This window comes from Paroedura picta, chromosome 9 (assembly GCF_049243985.1).
Source record: "Paroedura picta isolate Pp20150507F chromosome 9, Ppicta_v3.0, whole genome shotgun sequence".
Classification (NCBI taxonomy): Eukaryota; Metazoa; Chordata; class Lepidosauria; order Squamata; family Gekkonidae; genus Paroedura; species Paroedura picta.
In genome coordinates, this window is record NC_135377.1 from 49394658 (window position 1) to 49416724 (window position 22067).

The following is a 22067-nucleotide window of genomic DNA, read 5'->3' on the forward strand; positions in this document are numbered from 1 at the left end:
TATGATATAAGACTGCTTCCATGATATCATAATATCTGCTATCTGTTTCTTTCGGATTTTTATTGCTGTAAATAAATATATCCGAGCATGCAATATCAACCAGGGTATCTGCAGTAGGGAAAGAACTAGGGGTGTGCATTCAACATAAATCAAACTGAAACCTCTTTACTTTTTATAGCTTCCTTGTCTTGCATTGTTAACCACACAGGCCTCCCTTTTGACTTGACAGTGCCTTTCCTAACCTGTAGAATGCATTTTATTTGGGCTTCAGTAGTGTGGCCTCCAAGAATCCTCTAGGAATTTAACTCTCTTGTATTTCCCTTTCAGCTTCCTTTTTACTATTCCCCTGGTTTTTGTAAATTTCCCTCCTTTGAAATCAAACGTTACAGTTTTGGATGTTAGGGGTAACTTTCTGTTGACCTAAATGCTGATCTTAACAGCATTGTGGTCACTATTCCCAACTATTGTAACAACTTCTACATATCTCACCAGGTCTTGAGACCTGTTCAGAGCCAAGTCCAAGATCACTACCCTTCTGTTTGGCTCTGTGACCAACTGTTCCAATGCACAGTCATGTATGATGTATAAGAATTTCATTTCTACAGCATGATTCAAGCACATGTTTACCCAGCCAGTTTGAGGGTGTTTGAAGTCTCCGCATATTGTACATTGTGAGCTCTCCTCAATTCCTGAATGTGAAGTTCTTTATTAGTATTATGATTGTGGTGTATATGGGAAAGGGGCTTCAATCCTCTCCCTACACCATTTTCCCAGCTGGGGTTCCTTTTGGACCTGTGGGCCATCCTTTGCAGAGAACATCTGGATTTCCTCAACTAGCAGCTCCCCGGGGATTATTTTAGGTTGGGAAAATGGTGAAGGAAGAGAGGCCACACAACCACTCTTTGCCACATACACCATGGTGCTGATCCTAATTAGGTACCCTATGTGTTGGAATTGAGAAAAGCCTACAAGTTATGTGTGACTGTGTTACATTTATTACAGTATGGTAACTAATTTACTGTGTAAAGAGGATACAGACATGGATTTGAGAACACACGTTGGCCAGGCTCATGTAGACTTCTATTCTTAGAAATCTTCACAAAATATCCTTTCATATCTTATAATAATTTGTAGCATGAGGAGTAAATACAGCTGCTATATGAAATATAGAAAACAATAGTGGAACATGATTCACACCCTCAGCAGTTTTTTTTTAAGGAATTGAGGAAACAAAAAGTAAAGACATCTATCTCTGCCTGACTTTCTAAAATCCCTGGGGGAGGGGAGATCCTAACAATGGTAATCTGATTGTTCACTATTGTTTCAGCACCCATTTAAAGCACTGAACAGGATTTCTTCTATGTTGGGCTGTTCAACAGTAGCTAGATATGAGATGGTTTTCTAAAATAATTTGTGACTGTAAATACATTATAAGAAGTGGGTCACAAAAGGGAAAGGGAGTTACTGTAATTCTTGAGTAGCCTGTGTTCATATTTAATGTTTTATGCTCTGACTGATACTTTCAACATCACTTGGACCCATTATGCACGGGGGTTTTAGCGCACATTCGGGGTGGAATGGCGGCGACTAAAATCACGGATAACGCACGGAGCCGGCTGCAACCGGCTGCAGCTTCGGTGCATGCCGCCGAAAAAGCCGCGTCAGTGAAACGCGGAAGAAAGCGCAGCTTCCGGGTGAGCGGGGCGCAACCAGAAGCGGCGCCCGGATCGGCGCGTGCATAATCGGTTACTCTGGGTTTTGCCGCCGTCGCGCCCCGCCCCGTGTATAACCGGTATGCGTCGCGTCTTCCCCCTCCGCTTTTTCGATGTGACCCAAATTCGCCGTTTCGGCGGCCGTGCATAATGGGCCTTGGTGTCCACAAAGACACATGAAATCTGAGAGGAGAATACAAAAACAGGCAGGGAAACCCTGGAACTTATGGAGCAGTGGCACCATGTCATGTTAGTTTATCCTATCCAACTTGAACTGTTTGTCCTCAGGAAGAGCTAGTCCGATATCTGTGTCATGTGGATGTAATTCGAATGGGAAATTTGTGCTTGGGAAAAGCACATTGTTCCTAACATCTACTTTGTCCCATGCTCTTTCTTGAATTTAGCCTACCCTGGAATGCCTGGAGCTTGGGTGAACCTATACTTGGGTGAACATAATCAATATAGCATCCTGGCTAGTCATTAACTGAAACCTCTCACCTTCACTTCAGTGAAGAATCCAGAAATGCAGAAAATATGAGTTTATACTACCCTAGGAACAGGAGGTATAGGAAATTAATTTAGATGCTAAATACTGACATATTTTTACAACCGAGCTTGATATTTTGGGTCCAATCTAAATTCTTCAGTTTGGATTTATTTTGGATGAATCAGAGAAATCCTGGGACAAGCAAAACTTGTTAGCATTTGTTCATTTGAAAGTTTTTTTTGCGGGGGCGGGTTCTTTAGAAGAAGGCTTAGTATATTTTCTATACGTATTGCTGATCATCCTTCATTCTACAGTTGACAAGTGTGCAGAAAACATTTTATCCCAAGGTGTTTGTAATTTTAAAACATTATCAAACCTGCCACTGCCATTACAAATAACATTTGCTTCTGCAGGCAAGAGAAAACCACCAACTCTTAAATGCCCTAAAAGTTCTGTTGGATGACTTTCGATCTGAGCTTCACGAGGATGAGCAAGAACGTCACAACCTCCAGCAGCAGTATGCCACCGACAAAGCTGCTTGGGAGGTGGAATGGACTAACCTGAAGTGTCAGTTGGAGCAGGTACGGTTCTCATAGTCTGAATCAAAAGGCAGGGGGCATAGGGAGAGTCATGTTTCTCAAAACGAAACTGAAGTTGACTGGGAGACAATTGGTGAAGAAATATTTTTCCTCCATACTGGATTAAGTAGCCAAGTTCAGAAAGAAAGAAAGAACTAGCCCAGTTATACTTTAGATGTTAACTGATTATCTTGGGATGGATTAATTTGAATTTTTGGGTTGTTTTAGTTTGTTGCATGAGTTAAAAGAGACTCAAGGGCCCACAACAAAGTCTTGACTAGGACATACATATTTAATTCACAGATAAGTAAGCCTTGTTAGGCAAGTTATTTTCTGTACAATAAGCCTGAAATAACTGTTATTCTTGTTTAATCAGGTTCTAGAACAGATTTTGATATAGTTACACCCTTCACATGTCTGTAAGTTCCCTGACCTTCTGCCACGTCATGGGTAAACAAACTGTGGCTCTTCACCTTTCTTCCAGATATATATCTTCATATACAGTCAGTCATTCTTTATAGCAGGGGTAGTCAACCTGTGGTCCTCCAGATGTTCATGGACTACAATTCCCATGAGCCCCTGCCAGCAAACACTAGCAGGGGCTCATGGGAATTGTAGTCCATGGACATCTGGAGGACCACAGGTTGACTACCCCTGCTTTATAGGATGCTTTGTCCAATTTTTTGCCCAAATGGCATAAAATTACCTCAGTCTTCTTGGTCCTGACCATTACTGAAAAAGGCTTCCACGTTGAGTTTGCTCCATTACTAACATTAACAACGAGCCATTGATAATGTATTTCTTGAGTTCTCATAGTTGAATGCCTCATTAGAAAAGGGTGTAATTATTTGTGTTTTGATGAGGAAAAGGTAGGAAGCTACTTGGTGTAAAAATGAAGGGAGGGAGAATAAGTCTTGCAGTTTGGGATTGTGCAGTAGCTAACCCTGCAGTCATAGATTGCCACAACAATACTGTTCTTTACACAATAGCTCAAGAGTAGGGAGAGTGTATCAGGTTTTTCTTAAACAGTTTGAGAAAACTGGAGGAATGACTGCTTCATAACTTCTTTCCGGTCATTGCTATCCAAATCACTGTAAGTGCCCCTGTAAGTCTTTAATTGTGAGAGACTTTCACGAATAGTAATTAGTGTCGTGTTAAACAGGGGCACACACAATTCTAAACACATTGATTTCATTGACTGTGCTTAACACTGCCTGTTAGATTACAGATTGAGCCTTTAGATGCATAAGATACCTTTATATGAATAGTGTGTTATAGTTATAGTGTTATAGTGTGTTATAGTTTCAAACTGACCAGTATTTTGAATATTTAACGTTTATGTGTGAAAATAATGGGGGGGATCTAAACTTGTTAGCTGAGCCTGATATGGGCTTTGCCATGAAAAAGAGGGTTGCAATAATATCTTCTATTTCATTTACAGCTGGAAGGGAAGAATGGGAAAGCACAGAGTGACCTTGGTCTGGATATAAAGGCAGCTTTTAAGAGGGAGAGAGAGGAGCACAAGAAACTGCTGGCTGACAATCACAAAATTGTGATGAACTTGCAGTGGCAAATCCAGCACAGCGAGAAGAACTGGTACAGAGAGAAAAAGGAGCTTCTGGAACGGCTGGATAAAGACCGGCGAGAGTGGGAGCAGCAAAAGAAGAACCTGCTGAGGAGGCTGGAACAGGTAAGTCAATGCCTGATCAACAAAATAAGTTATCTCAATAATTGCACTGCAACAGAGGAATTTCAGGGAGGTGCTTGAAGCACAGGGTGAGCCCAAGATACCCGCATTATTTCCCCCATGACAGATAATTAGAAGAACCCAGTGGGACTAAGCAGACAAAAAGCAACTTAAGTAGCATTGCTAAAGTATGAGATCACTCCCTAAAGATCAGTAGCATCACTAAAGTATGAAGATCAGAAGTCATTTCCTATCAGTTGCTTCTCTAAACATTAATTCTTGATATTGAAAATCCATTTTCTTCTTGCACTTTGAATGTTAGCAATTTTTCCTTTCCTGGTGAAAATCAAAATCCAAAGTTTAACAAACAAAAATAGACAAAATATTTTCTGATGGCCAAACTTGCAACTCTTGTGGTTATCAACGTGAGTTTCACATCCTCCTGCTTTTGTTTCCCTGTCTTTGGAACTGCCTCATAGTATAAGTAGTTCAGCATGAGCCAGGAGTTCAACTGCAGCAGCTAGACCTCTTGCATGTGACTAGGTCAACAGAATCTGAAATATTTTAAATCCTGGATGTTTGTACCAGGGCTGGATCAGCAAAGAGTCTTGTGTTCCTGGCTTTTCGTAAATGAATGTTTATGAAGATAAGCTTAAGAAGATAATGCTTATGGCTGCTTATAAAAGATGAGCAGCTACTTGCCAGGGGAGATGTTCCATCCGGGGCTGACTTCCCCCAGCTGCTCAGCCCTACCTCCTGGCTGCTGCTTCTGTTGTATTGTGATTGTTGCTCATTTTTGTTGCTGTTTGTTTTAGAAGCCACTTTGAGTCTTGTTTTGCAGGCAAAAAGTGGAACAAAATATCCACATTAATAAACTCTGCCCTTTCGTTTGTAAGCAGAATGTGTACCATCATTTCTGTTCCTTCTGAAAACTTGTCTATACCATGTTTTGCTGCAGTAAAGTGAATAATAAGGTCCTTGGTCTTCTCAACCCAGTAAAATCATTGCAAGGGCTTTGCTGCACTTGTGCACATCTTAATATGCCTGAAGTATGATATAGATGTGCTTTGAAAATCACATTTAAATTACTTGTTTTTCTGTTTGGGCATATGTGCCTGATCTTTCCTAGTGTCCCAAATGACTTCTTCTCTCTCCCACTAACAGCCATGTATCACTGAATGTCTTATAAAAGTCTGCATGAGTTTCCGACAAGCAATTGAGAAATCTAGAAAGATTGTACAATTCCCAGAGGACTCAGAAGTCAGGAATATCAATATACAGTTACATATGAACCACTGGGTCTGATAAACAATCCTTTTTATAACAGGAAACATTCAGAGATTAGTGGGTCTTTAGTTCAATAGCTTCTTAGCAATTAGCTAGACTTCCTTCCTGTAGCACTTCCTGAAGCACTTAGCTTCTGTATAAAATATTTTGCAGCATCTTCTGTCTCTTTTGAAATATACAGAATCTAAAATATCATAGCACAATAGATACGATTACTATAATTGTTGGCCATATATCTTTTGTGTTTGCTTTCACTATAATACATGGAAAAGAAATGCCCACAAATTTGTGAAGCATAAAATAGATCATTTGGGATAATTAGGGAAATAGAGCTTAAGCGCAGAACCACAATGACCTACATTTTCTGTGCTTCTAAATATTCCGTTTCAAGATAATTAATACCGTGTTATTCCTTAGAGATGCAACAGCAGACCTACTTTTGCCTTTTTGATTGTGATTGTGTTAGGTTTTTGAATCTGTTAATTTCTGTTTAATTATGAAGAGGAGCTGTTTCTCTTTCTGATATATTTCCATGCACACACCCTCTAAAAGTTATGGCAAGTCCACGCTATGAAGGAGGGTTTGGATAAGAGAGATGAATTAAGCACAAATAATCCCAGCATGACACCAAGATCTCGCATTGTCCTCAGAATGACCGTACATGAGGCCTCTGGACATCAGGAACATCACACACTAAGTGCCAGTGACAGTCAACATAATATGCAAAGATACACAAATACTTCTCAACATGTTTTCAACTCTTTTATTAGAACGCTTCTTAAACTTCCTGTTGTGAACTGAAACAACACAACTGTCCCTTGTAATTGACATGAAGGCTGTGTCTGTTATATGAATAAGTCCTAATCTAAAAAAAATATTAGAATCACACATAAGGCTGCCTTATACTGAATCAGACCAGTGGCCCAACACGTTGAGTCTTGTCTACTCTGACTGGCAGCCACTCTCCAGGGCCTCACACTATTATCATTATTATTATTATTATTATTATTATTATTATTATTATTATTTTGTTGTTGTTGTTGTTGTTGTTGTTGTTGTTGTCATTGTTGTTGTTGTTGTTGTTGTTGTCATTGTCGTTGTCGTTACTATTATTTTATTTCCATTTATATCCCATCACTCCAACATAGTGACTCGTGGCAGGTCACAAATGTCTTACAAAGCCCCATAAAAATATAAAACTGTAACCCCCATTAAAACCTAATTAAAATCCCCCAGCAGCGACAAAGCTCCCTCCCCCTTGCTCACAGACTGTTAACCACCTCAGGAAGATTGCCAAACAGCCTATTGTGTGATGATTTTAACTGAAGATGCTGTGGATTACACCTGGGATTCTCTGTTTACCAAATAGATGTTCTACCTCTGAGCCACCGTACATGCCCAAATAGAGTACATGATAGATGATACAGTCCAAATCTGTCACTTCAGTGCATACGCATACAAGCATTCTGTCAGGAACTGCTCCTGCAACATTGACTCAGGCAAGAGGAGGCTTCATTGCTCTAGCCTGCTGTGACTTGGTTGTATAGAGTAAAGTTATGTTGACAGGATGGTGGAAACTGGCATGTTATCTGGGTGCTAACTGGGTGCTAACTGGGCCTTGGGTGCTAACTGGGTCGTTTGTTCTCTTGGGAAAGAAGTGAGCCTGCCTTTATTAAATTGGGGTGTGGTAGAGTGTCATGGGGGGTGGAGCAATTGGGGAACATGTTGATCTGTATGTAGCTAACAGATTGGTTTCAACAAGAATCAGCATGTATTCTGTTCTGCTTTATCAATAAACCACATTTTGCTGCTATGCCAAGTCTGGTTCGTTGAAGCGTCCATGGGAACGTGACAGTGGGAACATGACACATGCACACCACGTAGTTGGACTTTTTATTAGAATTATCTTTCATTCCTTCCAGATCAGTGCTATATAGCTGCTGTAAAAAACTGCCATGTGGATGCATTCCTAAGGGATATAATTAAGAATGAAAAGAACCATGTGGATATGATCCTACCGAAAAAAACTGAACACTCAAAGGACTGCCATTTTGGTCCTGTTAAGTTGCTCCTTGAAATAGCTTTGTTTCTTGACTAAAAGCCAATTTATCTGTTTTTCTTAGGGATCATCAATACAATTGTTTAGTTCATTTCATACAAGTATTACAGATTGACAGACATATGAGACCAGTTGAATACACAAACTGGGACAAAATATTGTGGAAAACACAGGATGCTAGCATACTGAATGGAGCAGAAAAAGAGCATATAAATGTTATAAATAAATATTGAAGTTTGAATGAATTATCAATTGAAGTATCATTTTTATTATTGTTTTCACTGGTTCAGAAGGTCAATTCCAAAAGAGGAGACAGCATCCTTTGTGACTCAAAAGAAACTAGCCTTCATTCATTTTCAAATAAAGGGAGCCATCATGTGCCTCGTCCAATGGGATCAAGATCCTACTCTGATTCAGACACCATGCAATTTGAAGATCGATCACTGTCAAAATTGAAGGAAAGTGACCGGTGCACTGCCACAGAAAACCTCTTTCTAGACACATTGTCCCTTGATTCTCCTGATGATGCTGAGGAACCACAGACACAGAAATTGGAGCAAGATAGGTTTTTAAGTTGTGCAAGCGAGGTATGCTCCTCACTTTTATATTGTCAATTATATTGTAATTAGTTCTGCTGCTGTTCTTAGTTTATAGTAATTCATTGCCAAATTCAGTCCAATTTTTGAGTTTGTTACCTGTTACAAACTGAAATAAAATATAATAGTGTACTTTAAAATTCCTGAAAATCTTTTGAAAACCATATGAAGGAGCATTACTTCCCTACATATTTTGGTAATTAGATGAATATATAGTTTCTCCACATTCTTCTTCCTATGTGTAGTGGAATGCAGAGGCCTTGGTGGACCTTTTCTGGGCAGGGCTGAAGGTTCTGGGGGGCAGTCTGTTTCCCCCCCCCCACCTCTGTCTGAGTGGCTAGGGACTTTGACACAGCGGCAGAACTGTGAAGAGATTATTAGGGACAAGAGTTTTAATTTGATTGGGCAACCACTGGGTGGATGGCCAATCAGAAGCATACAGGCTCCAATAAGCAACCTGATTGGCCCATATCCGTTAACACCAAACTCTTCCCAAAAGCACTTACCCCTTTTTTATATACATATATGGTTACAGATGTTACATCATGGATGTCTGATTTGTACAGCCCCACAATTTTTAGGGAGAAGATACTGAAGAAAACATTGTCCAATCTGCTGTTAACATTAGGATTGGTGTGGGATAGTGTTACATTTTGCCACATATAATTTGCATTTTACCATGACTTTTAAAATTTATGATTTAATTTCTAGATTGCCCCTCCCCGCAAGTGGGCTCATGGTGGTTTACAACAATAAATTGAACATTTAAAACCATAACACAATAAGTCATAATAAAAAACAATAAAACTATACAAGTGCTCTGCCATTCCACCAACCGCCACTGTCTAACTGGCAATTTTAAGTGGTACAGTGATGGAATATATTCCAGGGGGCTGAAGCCTAGAGTAGTGGAAATACAGGAGAAGAGGAAGGCATCTTTAAACTCTAAATCAGATTCTTTGGATAAAACATCCAGCTGATCGTGGGAATAATGGTTGGGTAACATAGTTGCTATGACAACACTTAGATGCTGTGAAGAATCTGTACAGCATTCCTCATATAAAGAATAGTCTGCCTACTCGTTTAAAATCAATAGTTTAATGAGTTGAGTTGATGAAAGTTGTGGGAGTTTGGCAAATTTATACTGATATAATATGTAAAAAAGGTTGGTTTTATTTTAATTTCAGTGTTCTAATTCACCAATATCAGGGTAGCTCAGTAAAGAATTGTACTTGCAAACATGATTTGTTATCTCTGTAATCAGAGCTTTAAAAATTCTCTAGTAAATTGAGTTCTAATTATGCTGTGTAATGCAATGGGGATTTATTGATTTACTTAATTTATACTAGCTAATCCAGTTGGGAATGATCTATACACAGGCATGTAAGGAAAAAATCCCCTCTAATTGCCAAAATATGTGAAAAAGAAATCAGACATGTTCTTCAAAGGACTTTCAAAAAATATTGAGGAATACTCCAAGTTAATGAAAATATAGCCCACTGGGCACAAGATATATCAATACACCCAAGTACAACATTAACTTTTAATTTTACTCTCAGGAAGAAGAAATGCGCAAGGGAAATCTTCAAAGGTAAGTAAAGAGGGGGAAAAAGCACAAATACTACTAATCAGCAAATTGCCTTTCCACTTAGCTCTGATCAGAATTGGGCTCAGACACCCAGGGCTGTAATAAATCAGCAAAATAGTTTGGCTGGCTTTGTGTACCTCCTTCCTCATACCTGATTCCTCTTCTGGCCTCGTAGTGGCAGCTGGTGGCAGCAGTAGTTGGCTGGCAGTCAGCAGATGGGTAGTGCTTCTTTGTCATGGCCTCTCTCGTCTCCTGTAGAGCCCCAGATGCTGTTTTGAGCACCCTAGGAAATGTAGACCACAGAGTGCTGTCACATTACATGCTGGGTCCACCATAAGTGTGTAGGTCACCTTAACATGTAATCACTCAGTCTGGGTATTTTCCTTTATTTTTTCTCATTTCATATTGATAGTAAGGAACCCCTGGCTCATTCCTCTGCATCTGTTCTTCTCCCATTTGCCCTCATTGATAAATATTTTGTTGACCGTATTATAATGTAGTGTGTGTTTGTATTTTACTGTCCTAAGCATAAATTTAAATGTGAATTTATTTATTTTAGTTAAATTCATATTCCACCCTATCTGTACAGACTCAGGGCAGATTACAACCGAGATAAAATTACATACATAAAATGCAAAAAATACAAAATAGAAATTTGAATAAATTTCAATTAGGTTTTTAAAAACATTAAAACAAAGGATTAAATACTAAAATTGCCTACAGTGTCTCTCATAGGAGAGTAACTCTCATTAGGAGTTTTAGCTTGATGGGATGCTGGCAGAGAGGCAGTAAATTCAGATATGGCTTCAAGCCTCAACCATAGTATTATTTAGGAATTTCCAAATACACTAAATGTGTCCTCATGTACTTCAGCCACAATAGTGCTTCCTCTTCTTTTTTCATATGCAGTAATATTATAATATCATAACGCTGTCAAAAAAAAAAAAGAAAACACACTGGGAGCTATATGAGAAGATATCTACTCCTGGAAAGGCAAAACGTAGTACAGAAAGTTTGACAACAACATTTTTATGGAAAGAGACCAAGTTATTTTACTTAAATCATAGTTTTTTGTGATGCTTGAAAAGAACCCATGAATGCCCAGTGATTCATATATAGGAAATAATTCATTAACTGTGTCACATTTTTCAAGGCCTTTTAAAAATACTTCCTTGTGTCACACTTTGCTCTTTCTTGACCAGTACTAAATCCTCCTTTTGCTACAACTTTGCTCACCACTCCCACTGAAATTTAGCACATTTTATTAATCCTTTTCATTTTCTACCAGGAAATGTCAAAAACAGTTGTATATGGGATTAGTTGTATTATCTTCAGTTAGAAAACAGGTCTCCTTAAAATGGCTTTAAATTTCTAAATTTTTGAAAATTGGAACAGTAATTAAGTGTTTCTGATTCTTATGCAGCAATGTATTTGGCAGAATTTGTGGTTGTGTTAATAATAACTTCTTTCACTTTATTAAATATTGTATGTGTGTTTCTTCAGGGCAATGTCGGTTTCCTCTATGTCAGAGTTCAAACGCTTGATGGATATTTCTCCTTTTCTTCCTGAGAAGTCTCTGCCTTCCTCTAGCACCAAGGAAGATATAACACCTCCATTATCCCCTGATGATCTGAAATATATTGAGGAATTCAACAAAAATTGGGATTACAGCACATCCAGAAACCATAATGGAGATGCAGAAAGATCTACAGATGCATGGGCAGAGAGGACTGAGATTGGGAAGGCAGGGAATAATTCAATTCAAGATCCATTCCAACCCTCTTCATGGTACCTTACCACCAGTGTTACCATGACAACTAATACCATGACCAGCCCTGAGCACTGCCAGAAACAGCCACTGTGGAGCCAGGTTGTCACAGAGAAAATGGGAGTTAGGGTCTTTCATAGTCCACCCATTGTCCGTAGATTTGATAATTCAGTGATAGCTGGTAATGAAGGAAAAGGCCAGCCTGAGCCAGACTTTTTGTTTCCTGTGGCCAAAACTAAAGGGAACATGGGTGAAACTAAAGGTGCTTCTTCAGAAGTATTTGGAAGATGGTCTTGTGAACTCTCCAAACATCACAATGATTTCCTAGAAAGTAATCTTCATCCTATTGAGCGTCGTATTTGCACTACTGTGGGTTTTGCCTCATCGTTGCACAGTCTTGAAATGTCCAAAAACATGAGCGATGATATGAAGGAGGTAGCTTACTCTGTCAGAAATGCAATACGTTCAAATTCAACAGATCTTCAATTCAGAGACACAGCTTGTCAGACGAATGGAGTGAGAACTATGGGAACTCAGACCACTCAAACAATCAGTGTGGGCTTGCAAACAGAAACTTTGCGTAGTATCACTAGCAGTCCACACAAGTGTCTGACACCAAAGGGTGTATCCACACCTGTGTCATCACCATCAAGAAGCTTAAGAAGCAGACAAGTGGCCCCTGCTATTGAAAAGGTCCAAGCCAAATTTGAACGCACATGCTGTTCTCCCAAATACGGTTCCCCAAAATTACAAAAGAAAACCTTTTCTAAAACTGATCAACTGAATAATCGGACTTTACCAAGTACGCCTCAGAAAGGGTTCAGTGAATCTGCTTGGGCCAGATCGACTACAACAAGGGAGAGCCCGGTTCATACCACTATCAATGATGGCCTCTCCAGTTTATTCAATATCATTGACCATACTCCTGTGGTTTATGACTCTCTACAAAAATGCTCTAGGTCCTGCAGCCGTTCTAGGTCAGCAGAACCCAGATCAGAACTGGAGCCCATGCAAGACATGTGCACAAGTCTCCGTGGAAGATCACCCAGTCCCCTCCGTTTGGGCACAGAGCAACAAAAGGATGAAGGTGCTGAGACAATGAGTATCAGACAGGATTTATCAGCTCCTCCAGGATATACTCTTACAGAAAATGCTGCCAGAATCCTGAACAAAAAGCTTATGGAGCATGCCTTAAAGGAGGAAAAAAGGCTAGCTTCACCCAGCCCTCCCTGTCTTAGCAATGAAAACAGCCCAGGAGAAATGGTCAAAGCTGAATCAGGATCCATTGAGGTAATGAGTTTTGTCCATTTCCAAAACATTTTTAGATATTACATTAAACAGATTTGTGAGCATTAACTGCCATGGATATAAATCAAAGGGACTAGAGTTGCAGTACCTGTTACAGACAGTACATTCTGGGAGAAATTTAACATAACAGATTCTTTGTCTCCCTGACGTCAAAGATTGGGGAATGTATGTATACAAAAGAGAAGAAGTATGTGCAGATGAACTGAGCCATGAGATGTCCATATCCAGTGAAGTGGCACTGTATTATTTCAGTTAACTTATTGGTTCAGTTAAATTTTACATCCAACTGGAATGCCATGACTATAGGTAGATATTAAAATATCTAACAAGTATATTGTGAATGTTGCATATATATCAATGAAATTACTTGTCATAAAGCTTGGATTTTTATTATAATCTTTTTAGAAACTAACTAGTCCTTACCCCCATCCTTAGCCACCTTTCAAGAAGAAGCTGGCTAAGGCCCTATTCAGATTAAATTGAATGTAATTTTGTGGAAAGTTGTCATACTGATAATAAGTTCGTACCTTTCATTAAATAATATTTGCATTTGGTAAAAGTCCAGTTATGAAGTGTTGCTGAGCTGGTTTCACACAGTAAGAGACAGGAGTTACTTGAAGTGATATAAAGAAGTTTAGAAAAAGGATGTATGAGTTATTCACAGTTTGTCTGTCTGCACTTCTGGGTCTCATCTAACAGATTCATGGTGCAGCAACAAAATATTCATCTTCCGTGAGCAAAGCTGTACATACCTCCACTTTCAGATACAATTTGGGAAAATGAGGTAAGGAAGCAGGTTGCTCATGCTGCTTCCATGAAACATCAACAGAATAAGTAGAGATGAAGTGTGTTCTGAATACATTTAAATGGAATATACACACTTTAAGATATATAAAGCCCGTTTTTTATGTGGAACACATCTTCTGGTACACCCCTGAAATGGAAATGGCTATGGACATAATGTCCACAGTCGTGCCCCAGGGAGTGTACCAGAAGAGGCAGGGAGGCGGCCAGCAGAGGAGACAGAGGCAGAGAAGCAAGGCCTAGCACAGAGCCCCGCTCAGTGTTCTGCCATCGCTGTTGCCCATCTTCCAAGGCTGGTCCCAACTTCAGGAGAGCAGGACTGGCCAGGAATCTAATCTAAACTGTTACAGCCTTGTTGAGACTAGGCTGTCTAAGCAAGGACATCAACAGCGGACAACTTCCGCTGGGAAAAGAAGGGAGGCTTGGAGCCTGAGGACAGATTTACAGGTTTACAACCCCCCACCTTGCCAGGCTCGTAGGAAACGTAACTAACGGGCATGAATCGGGGTTCATGAGATACTGCCAGCCATCTTCCAAGGCCAGTCCCACCTTCAGGAAAGCAGTACTGGCCTCAGAATATGGCTGCCGGTGGCAGAGCAGCAAGGCCCAGTGCAGAGCCCTTCATGGTACTCTGCCACCACTGCCCATTTTCCAAGGCCATTCCTGCCCTCAGGAGATTGGGACTGGCCTCAGAAGACGGCCAGCAGAGGAGGAGGCAGCAGAGCAGTAAGGCCCAGCAAGGAGCCCTGCTCAGTGCTCTGCCACGGCCCATCTTCTGAGGCCGGTCAAACCCTCAGGAGAGCTGGGACAGCCTCGGAAGGCAGGCAGCAGTGGCAGCACAGCCAGTGGGGCTTGACGCCGGCTCTAAGCAGCTGCCACCTAGGCCAAGAAGTTGCTTGTCAGAAACATTTATTTTGTGACAGGCTAACCAGAAACAGCAGCTTGGATATCATCACTAGATACACAGAGAGCATGTTTACACAATGTCATTTCCTACAACTATTGTCACCAAATTTACTTTTTTATAGAGGACAGTTTTAGACCATTGTCTTATAAGATGGGAAGTGTCCAGGAATGTACCTCATGCAGTCCAGTACATGATTTTTTCTAACATATTTTTGAAAGTCCTGCTATCTTCAAAGGTTATCTGATCTATTGCTTTTGCTTGATTCATGTTCATGTGTACCTTCATGTCTGAAATCTGTGTAACTGTTTTGGATCAGGACTGTGGCATGATTGTATATACTTTAAAACACAGCAGCAAAACAGCAAAACCTATATTTGTAGGGTTTTTTCCTCCTGCATGAGAGTCAATAGCACAGTGTCACATATTAAAATGGCTCTTAATTAAAAGATTTTCTTCTAATTATAATTTGGCCCTGCTGATGGAAGTGGGCTTGTAGTTGGAGTTCCAGTTCAAGCGTTACGTCGCTGGAGGGGGGCATTTTGTAGTAACTTGTTTAAATATGTAAAATATTCACATTCCACACTGATTATACTCTTGTTTTTTAACCAAGTGATCATAACTGCTTTAAATTGTCTTCATCACAATAATAATAAATCAGTAGAATATTCTTTTATAATGACTCACACAAATTGAGAATTAGTTACATTAATAATATTGCACTTAATTTGGAAGTGGCCAATAACAGTAAAAATATTCAACAAACATTGAGTCAAAATTATCACAAATGTAGGGGTTGTTTCTAATTCGGCAGCTCTTATGGCCTGATAATTTTAGAATAACAGCAGTTTGCTATACTCCTGGCTGAGGTCCTCTGAACAAACTCATAGTCTGAAAAAGATTACAGGGAAATCACCTAAAATGAGATAGCTGCCCTAGCCAGATACACATAATTCTAGGGCTCTTTCTGGACATAGGAGGGGTGTCTTGTGGTGCCTTGAATGCTGCTTCCAGACACAGTTCTCTAAAGCCTCAGTCATCAGAATTTTTTGATCCCCCTCCCTATACCAGACAGATGACCTTATGCAGTGACCTTTGAAACTTTATCCAAAACCATCTAAGTGGATTGTTTCAGTTCATGTGGCTATCAAAATGGCATTCAATGGCCTTGGGTACACCACTCTCAACCTTATTTCTTCACCTATTTAGCTTCCAGAGGTAGCTGTCCAAACATATGGGTTACATAGATGGATTTTTTTTAGTATTCTGCATATTCCACCATTGCGTACAGGAATAGAGAACTTTAGAATGACCGTTTATGCACTGGAGGTTTCATGCCTGGCTGCAAGCTGGAGTTTTAGTTGTGGCAGGTTGCCCCACCTCTTCCTGCACCCACATGGGGGAGCATTTGGCCTGGTGCACCTCATCCGCTCCCGATTTGTGCTCCTGCACAGGAGCTGGGGCAGTGAAGTTATCAGCACATAAATAGTCAATGTTTGACTTCAAATATAGAACTTTTGTAAAGTATTACTTTGTGAGAAGGGGTAGAGATCACTTACAGCAAATAAGTCTTGGAAGTGAGTATGCTGTGGCTTCCATTTAGATTGCCATTGCTTAACTGGGTTTCACCTAAAATGGCATGCTGTGCAAAGTAAAGTATCATGTCAGTACTGCTACTTTCATAGTTACTTTCAGTCTCATAGTTGACTTCACTTCTCTTTCCCTAATCTGATAATACGAATAGAAGAATTTGTTTTTGTGTGGCTGATGTGATGTATTACTGATTTGGAATGCCAGTTATTAGCTTATTGCTATTTCATTTGTGCTTCTTCCTACAGTTTCTTCAAATTTTCCTATAAGATACCTTCTATGATTCTTTCTACAGTTTGAATGCATCTGTTTTTGCATCATTCATATAGAAACATATACATAGTAGGAATAGTTTCATAACTAGTTTACCCTGTTCTAGGGCAGTAGCTAAATTCTTGTTTATAAGGTAAAGGTAAAGGTATCCCCTGTGCAAGCACCGAGTCATGTCTGACCCTTGGGGTGACGCCCTCTAGCGTTTTCATGGCAGACTCAATACGGGGTGGTTTGCCAGTGCCTTCCCCAGTCATTACCGTTTACCCCCCAGCAAGCTGGGTACTCATTTAACCGACCTCGGAAGGATGGAAGGCTGAGTCAACCTTGAGCCGGCTGCTGGGATCGAACTCCCAGCCTCATGGGCAAAGCTTTCAGACAGCTGCCTTACCACTCTGCGCCACAAGAGGCTCTTCTTGTTTATAGAATACAATTTTTACGAATGGCATTCTTTTATTTCATTAAATTTCTGTGTGAATAGTAAGTAATGAATTTTATATACACGAACTCTGAAGAATTATTTGGTCTGGCTCTATTTGGTTGCTCCCACAAAAGCATTATCAAAATTGTTTTCCTTGGGCTGGCAAGTTCTTTGTATATATCAGCAATCACACTGAAAAATGGGAGTGCTGCCGAAGAAAATCCAGGAGCCCACATTATCTGCCAAGAAGGCGGCTAGCTGCTGTGTTACTCCTGACACTTCTTCTATTATGTTCCCAATGACATATTGTGCGCACTGCTGACAAACAGGTTGAAGGGAAATAAAATATAGCATTAGAATGCTTTGTTTGTTTGTTTGTTTTGCTGCCATTTCTAAATAGGGTTTCAAAAGGTGGAAGAGCAGATGCCACAAGATGCAATTAACCTTCCAGAGCTTTCATGTACATTTCTGGCAACATGAACTATTACTGACCTTTACATAAATAAATAGACAAAAATTCTGAGATGAGTTGGAATCTGTTTGTAAATATACTAATTCACCAGGTACACTCTTTTAAGGCCTTGGATAATGCTAAATTTGGAGGAGAGGAGGTTACCCCTTTGCTTTCTCAGTGTATGGTTAACAGTTTGCTGCCTTTTTCTATTTGGCCTATCTAATAAAGGCTGTAACACTTAATGGTAGTAGTGAAATCTGAAGGACTCTTCAGTGCAGACTACAAATCTCTCGTTTAAGTATTCTTTCCAATCTACTTCCTCTTTTTTTCCTCTGTCTGTCTTATGTCCAGAACCAAACTGTCTTACTAACTGCCCCTTGGGGAACCTAACCCTGCCTGCCTCACTGCTGTAAGTCCTTTCTACCTTTGTTTTCAGAAATGTTTTATTTTACAGGGTGGAGAAAATGTAAGCTAAACAAGCAACAGTGTTCCTTATAACTGGCATAACATTGAATTCCATGTGTAGATCAGGACCATGTGTATAGAGCTCTATTCTTAATATTCCCACTGAACATGGTTCTAATGGTAATCTGTAGAGGGTTTAAACAGTTATTTAATCTTAAACCAAATACATTCCATGGAACCAATTTGGTTTAATTCATACTCTCTAGGTTTAGCTTGGCCATAGTGTACTTTTAAGTGGATTTTTTTTAATCATCATGCATTTTCTTATGATTTACAGCATTAACTACCAGAATTGGCAGTTTCATAACCAATGGGGCAAAGCTGTCTTTGTCCACCAACCATGGTTAGGGTTATGTATTAGCACCACTCATTATGCTTAGGAAGTTAAAATACATGAGAATTCCAAAACTCAAGAAGATAAAACTTTAAATAATCAGTATTTCAACTTGCCTAGTTTCTACAGACTAGATTCAAATTGTCTTATTTATTAAATGTTCGCAATTTTTGCATGGTAGCATAGTCATTGCAGTAAACTCAGATGAAAAGAGAGCATAGGGAAATGCAAAGAACATTACACATAATAAGAACAGGGCTGAATCTGCACTCACATTATTTTTCCACTGTGAATCCTGCTGAATTCTGATGGATCTGAACTTGGTTTTTCCAACTAATCTGCAGCCTTCCTTTTACTTTTACTTTTCCCCAACTCAAAACAGATCCCAATAATACGCTGCCTTCTGCATTTAATTGTCCCAATTGCCAGTCTCCTCTCTTTTTCCCACTTGAGATAGGGGAAGCTAGAGTGCAGTGGGGGGGGGGAGAAGTGAGGGTCACATGAAGCTCCAGCCAGCATTGAAGGAGCACAAGGGCTTTATCTCCTGCCTTTTGTCTCCCTACTCTATAGTCAGAGCAAGCAGGGGAGGGACAAGTAGAGCATGAGGCTGCTTGTTTATTTTTTTTTCTGCCACCTGCATGAGCGTAGGGAGTGGAGGCATCAGTGTCAGGAGAGAGTGGGAGGGGAGAAAATCCAAAAGACAAATCTCTGCTCATAGAAGTGTTGGCTTTTGGAATGTGGTCAGTTAAAAATCGACCCCAAAGTGAGGGAAAAATAAAACTTGCAAGGAAATGGCAACCGCGAACCAGTCTTCCTGCAGTCTTTGAATTGACACCAATCAGCAGCAGACTACCACACTACATCATTGTTGAAGGTGAAGTGAAGGGGAAGGAAGTTAATCTAGCAAAACGCCAACATCTACGCTTGGGGCTTTCGGAACACTTTTCTCAGATGTAACAAGTTATATCCACTTCTGGATATCGTGGAGGAAAGGTAGTGTCACTGCGGACTTGATCGTGGATGTTGCAGAGATAAAATTTAAAGCACTCAATATCAAAATGAAAATTGAATAAGGTGCAGATGGATTTTTTTAAATTCGGGCTGACAGAGGATAAAAAGCTCAGTGCAGATTCAGCCCAGGTCTCTCCTTCATGCTCAATGAAATCTTTAAGAGACACACAGCAAGCCTTGGCTTGTATATGTGCAAATATACAAAATGTGAGCTGTGAAGCACCATAGAAGAAAAGTTTTACTTTTAATGTGTCATAAACATTCAAAAGGCAAGGAGAGGCAGGCTCACCCCTCATCTCCCCCCCCCCAAAAAAGAACAACAACTCTGGCAAACCCCACTTGTGTTCATCCTAGGAATTTTGTATACAAAAAGGTCCCTTGGTATAGAAGAAATGGGTGCAAATGTTGAAATAAGGTAACTTCACATTGTTTGTATAACAACAAAGACATTTTAAATATAGCACAATCTGTTATGGTTTCATCCATAGGAATGATGATTTGAGTTGGGAAGGCAGTTTCTGTAAAACTCTTTTAAACATTGTTTTCTATGCACACATTTGAGGGAAAAAATGTCTACAAATTAGTAATCATTCTGGTACACAGAATATATTTTGCACTTCCAATACAGTGCAGGTGAGACTGCGCATTGCAGGTATGTTTGCCATATGTACACTACTCAACTCTCACTATGCACTGTTAAAAGTATAGAGTTTATCCTTAAACATAATGTGACTGTATAAAAGGGCCACAGTCATTTGTGTTTCATGCTACATATTGCCATGTGTTCACCAACATACACTTTCTTTTCATGCTCAGTAATATTCACCAAAAGGCCACCCAACAGACCTCTGCTACAAAACACAAATCAATCCTTGATGAGAAATCTGTTTATCTATGGACTCAGTGCCATTCTTCACTCAGTTACTAAGAAATGCTTGCTTGCTACTTAGTGCAATGCAGCTCAGCCCTCTTATACACTGGATAAATTCAATCTTGTTTGCTGTAAGAGTTAACACTATATAAGCATCAGACTTAAACATAACCATGTAAGGCAGAAACTTACCAAACATCCACTGAGGGAAGGCATAGCCATATACAGAGTAATTGGAGCGCACAAAAAAAGTTCTGTTGAAGTTGGCTAACAATATCTGATTTAAAGAGCTGAATGAAATGGGAGAAAGTTGATTGGAAAAAAATTAGCTCTGAGATTTATTTCCATTTTATTAAACACAAACTGCATATCCAGTTGTCTGGAAAGTCATAATATCAGCAGCTAGAAGATAGTTTGAAGCATATTACCATCCAATGGCAATTTTAGCAAACTGTGCCCTACCAGTTATGATTAATAAACTGTATTCTTATTCAATGTTGATTGATGGGCTTCTAGCATAAGCACTTTGTAGACTTTTTAATTGTGCATACTCTCATGTATTTCTGGTACTCCTGGTTTATATTTACCTCATGTTAGAATCGTAATATAATATTCTACTTCATTTTAGACTTCCTTATCCCAAGAAAGTGATGTTCCTTTCCTCTAAGTTTAATGTTTGTGGTCCCTGAAGAAACACTATAAATGCAGCACAGAGGGTTAGGGACAGAGTGGTGGGCTGGGTGTAATTTTATTACATGTTGCAACGCAGCTCCATCCTTTTATTTAAAAAATGTACACAAGTTTACCTCTGCAGTGCAGCTCCAGGGAACAGGCTCCCTTGCCGACCCTGCAGAAAGGGTTTTGGAAAAAGTTCTTTGAAAAAAAGGGTGGGAGGAGGAGGACGGAAGTGACTCTGGGTGGGGGGGGGGGAGTTGGTTGTGCAAGGAAAGGGACAGCCTGAGTTTCCCCTTCCTCACATCCCTGCTGTGACTTGCTGCTTGTTGTCTCCCATGATAAAGAAGATACTATGGATTTATGTGCATTCCCTTATCATGAGGAAATGGCCAGGCAGAGTTGTGCCAGCACCTAGAAAGCCACGACAGGGAGACAATGTCATGAGGAAGCCCAAATAAACCCCGCGAACAAGCAGAGAGTGAACCAAGGAAAATGACTTGCAGAAATGGTCTAAGTGAGCAATAATGACATGGCTGTCCTCTCCTGTAGTCTGCAATGGTCCAGCACATTCTACAGCACAACTAAGACATTTCACTGCTAGTGTCTGCTTCATCTTAGTTTTGTTAGGCTCAGCAACCTCTCTAGTCATAGACATTCTTTGTTTGATACACATGGCATGATCTAAAATCCTTCTCTCCATTTAACACTTCTTTGGACTTTTCATTCCATAATGTTTCTCTGTGATATATAACCTCCTTACTTTCTTTATTGTTAGTGTGGATTTTGATTTGATTTTTATATAGCTTGCCTATCACTTTCTAACCTATACAGTGATTGCATATTACTCTTCTCTGTGTTGACAAACGTAGCACCTCTGCATTCAGATTTTCTAAGTGCACCCAGTTAAAGGCTTAGAGGTTTATGATCTCTGCTGTGGCAGCTTAACACCTCTGCATTTAATCATCTCAACACAAACTGTACACAAAACTGTCAGTTTTGTAAAAGTCTGCCATTGCTTGAGGTCATTATCAGTCCTGAAATATAAATAAAGGTGCCAGTGTGAAATATCACAGAAAGACTGCCTACTCCAAATGTAATCAGGCTTACCTTTCTGCTGGTGCAAAAAGCAATTGTAATGCAGTTCCATTAAAGTGTGTATGGGGGGGTGTCAGCTTCCAATTTTTCCTTTTTGGTACAG

At 39.9% G+C, this 22067-nt stretch overlaps 2 protein-coding genes across 4 annotated transcripts in view; one reads left to right on the top strand and one right to left on the bottom strand.

Annotated features, from left to right (window-relative positions):
- The window catches only part of MTCL1 (microtubule crosslinking factor 1), a 95335-nt gene that overhangs the window by 70452 nt on the left and 2816 nt on the right, over positions 1 to 22067 (top strand). Inside the window, 5 exon segments of the mRNA XM_077352750.1 lie at positions 2613 to 2780; positions 4219 to 4467; positions 8101 to 8397; positions 9966 to 9997; positions 11498 to 13052. Coding sequence (XP_077208865.1) covers positions 2613 to 2780; positions 4219 to 4467; positions 8101 to 8397; positions 9966 to 9997; positions 11498 to 13052 — 2301 coding nt within the window.
- The window catches only part of LOC143844925 (uncharacterized), a 112043-nt gene that overhangs the window by 1156 nt on the left and 88820 nt on the right, over positions 1 to 22067 (bottom strand). For 2 of the 3 annotated variants that reach the window (XM_077352777.1, XM_077352776.1), the window contains 2 exons: positions 10132 to 10277; positions 6822 to 7720 (listed from right to left, as the gene is read on the bottom strand). In XM_077352777.1, coding sequence (XP_077208892.1) covers positions 7506 to 7720; positions 10132 to 10277 — 361 coding nt within the window. In that variant the 3' untranslated portion in view covers positions 6822 to 7505. Of the gene's footprint in view, positions 1 to 6821; positions 7721 to 10131; positions 10278 to 22067 lie in introns of those variants that run through there. The other variant, XR_013234195.1, reaches the window with a different exon arrangement.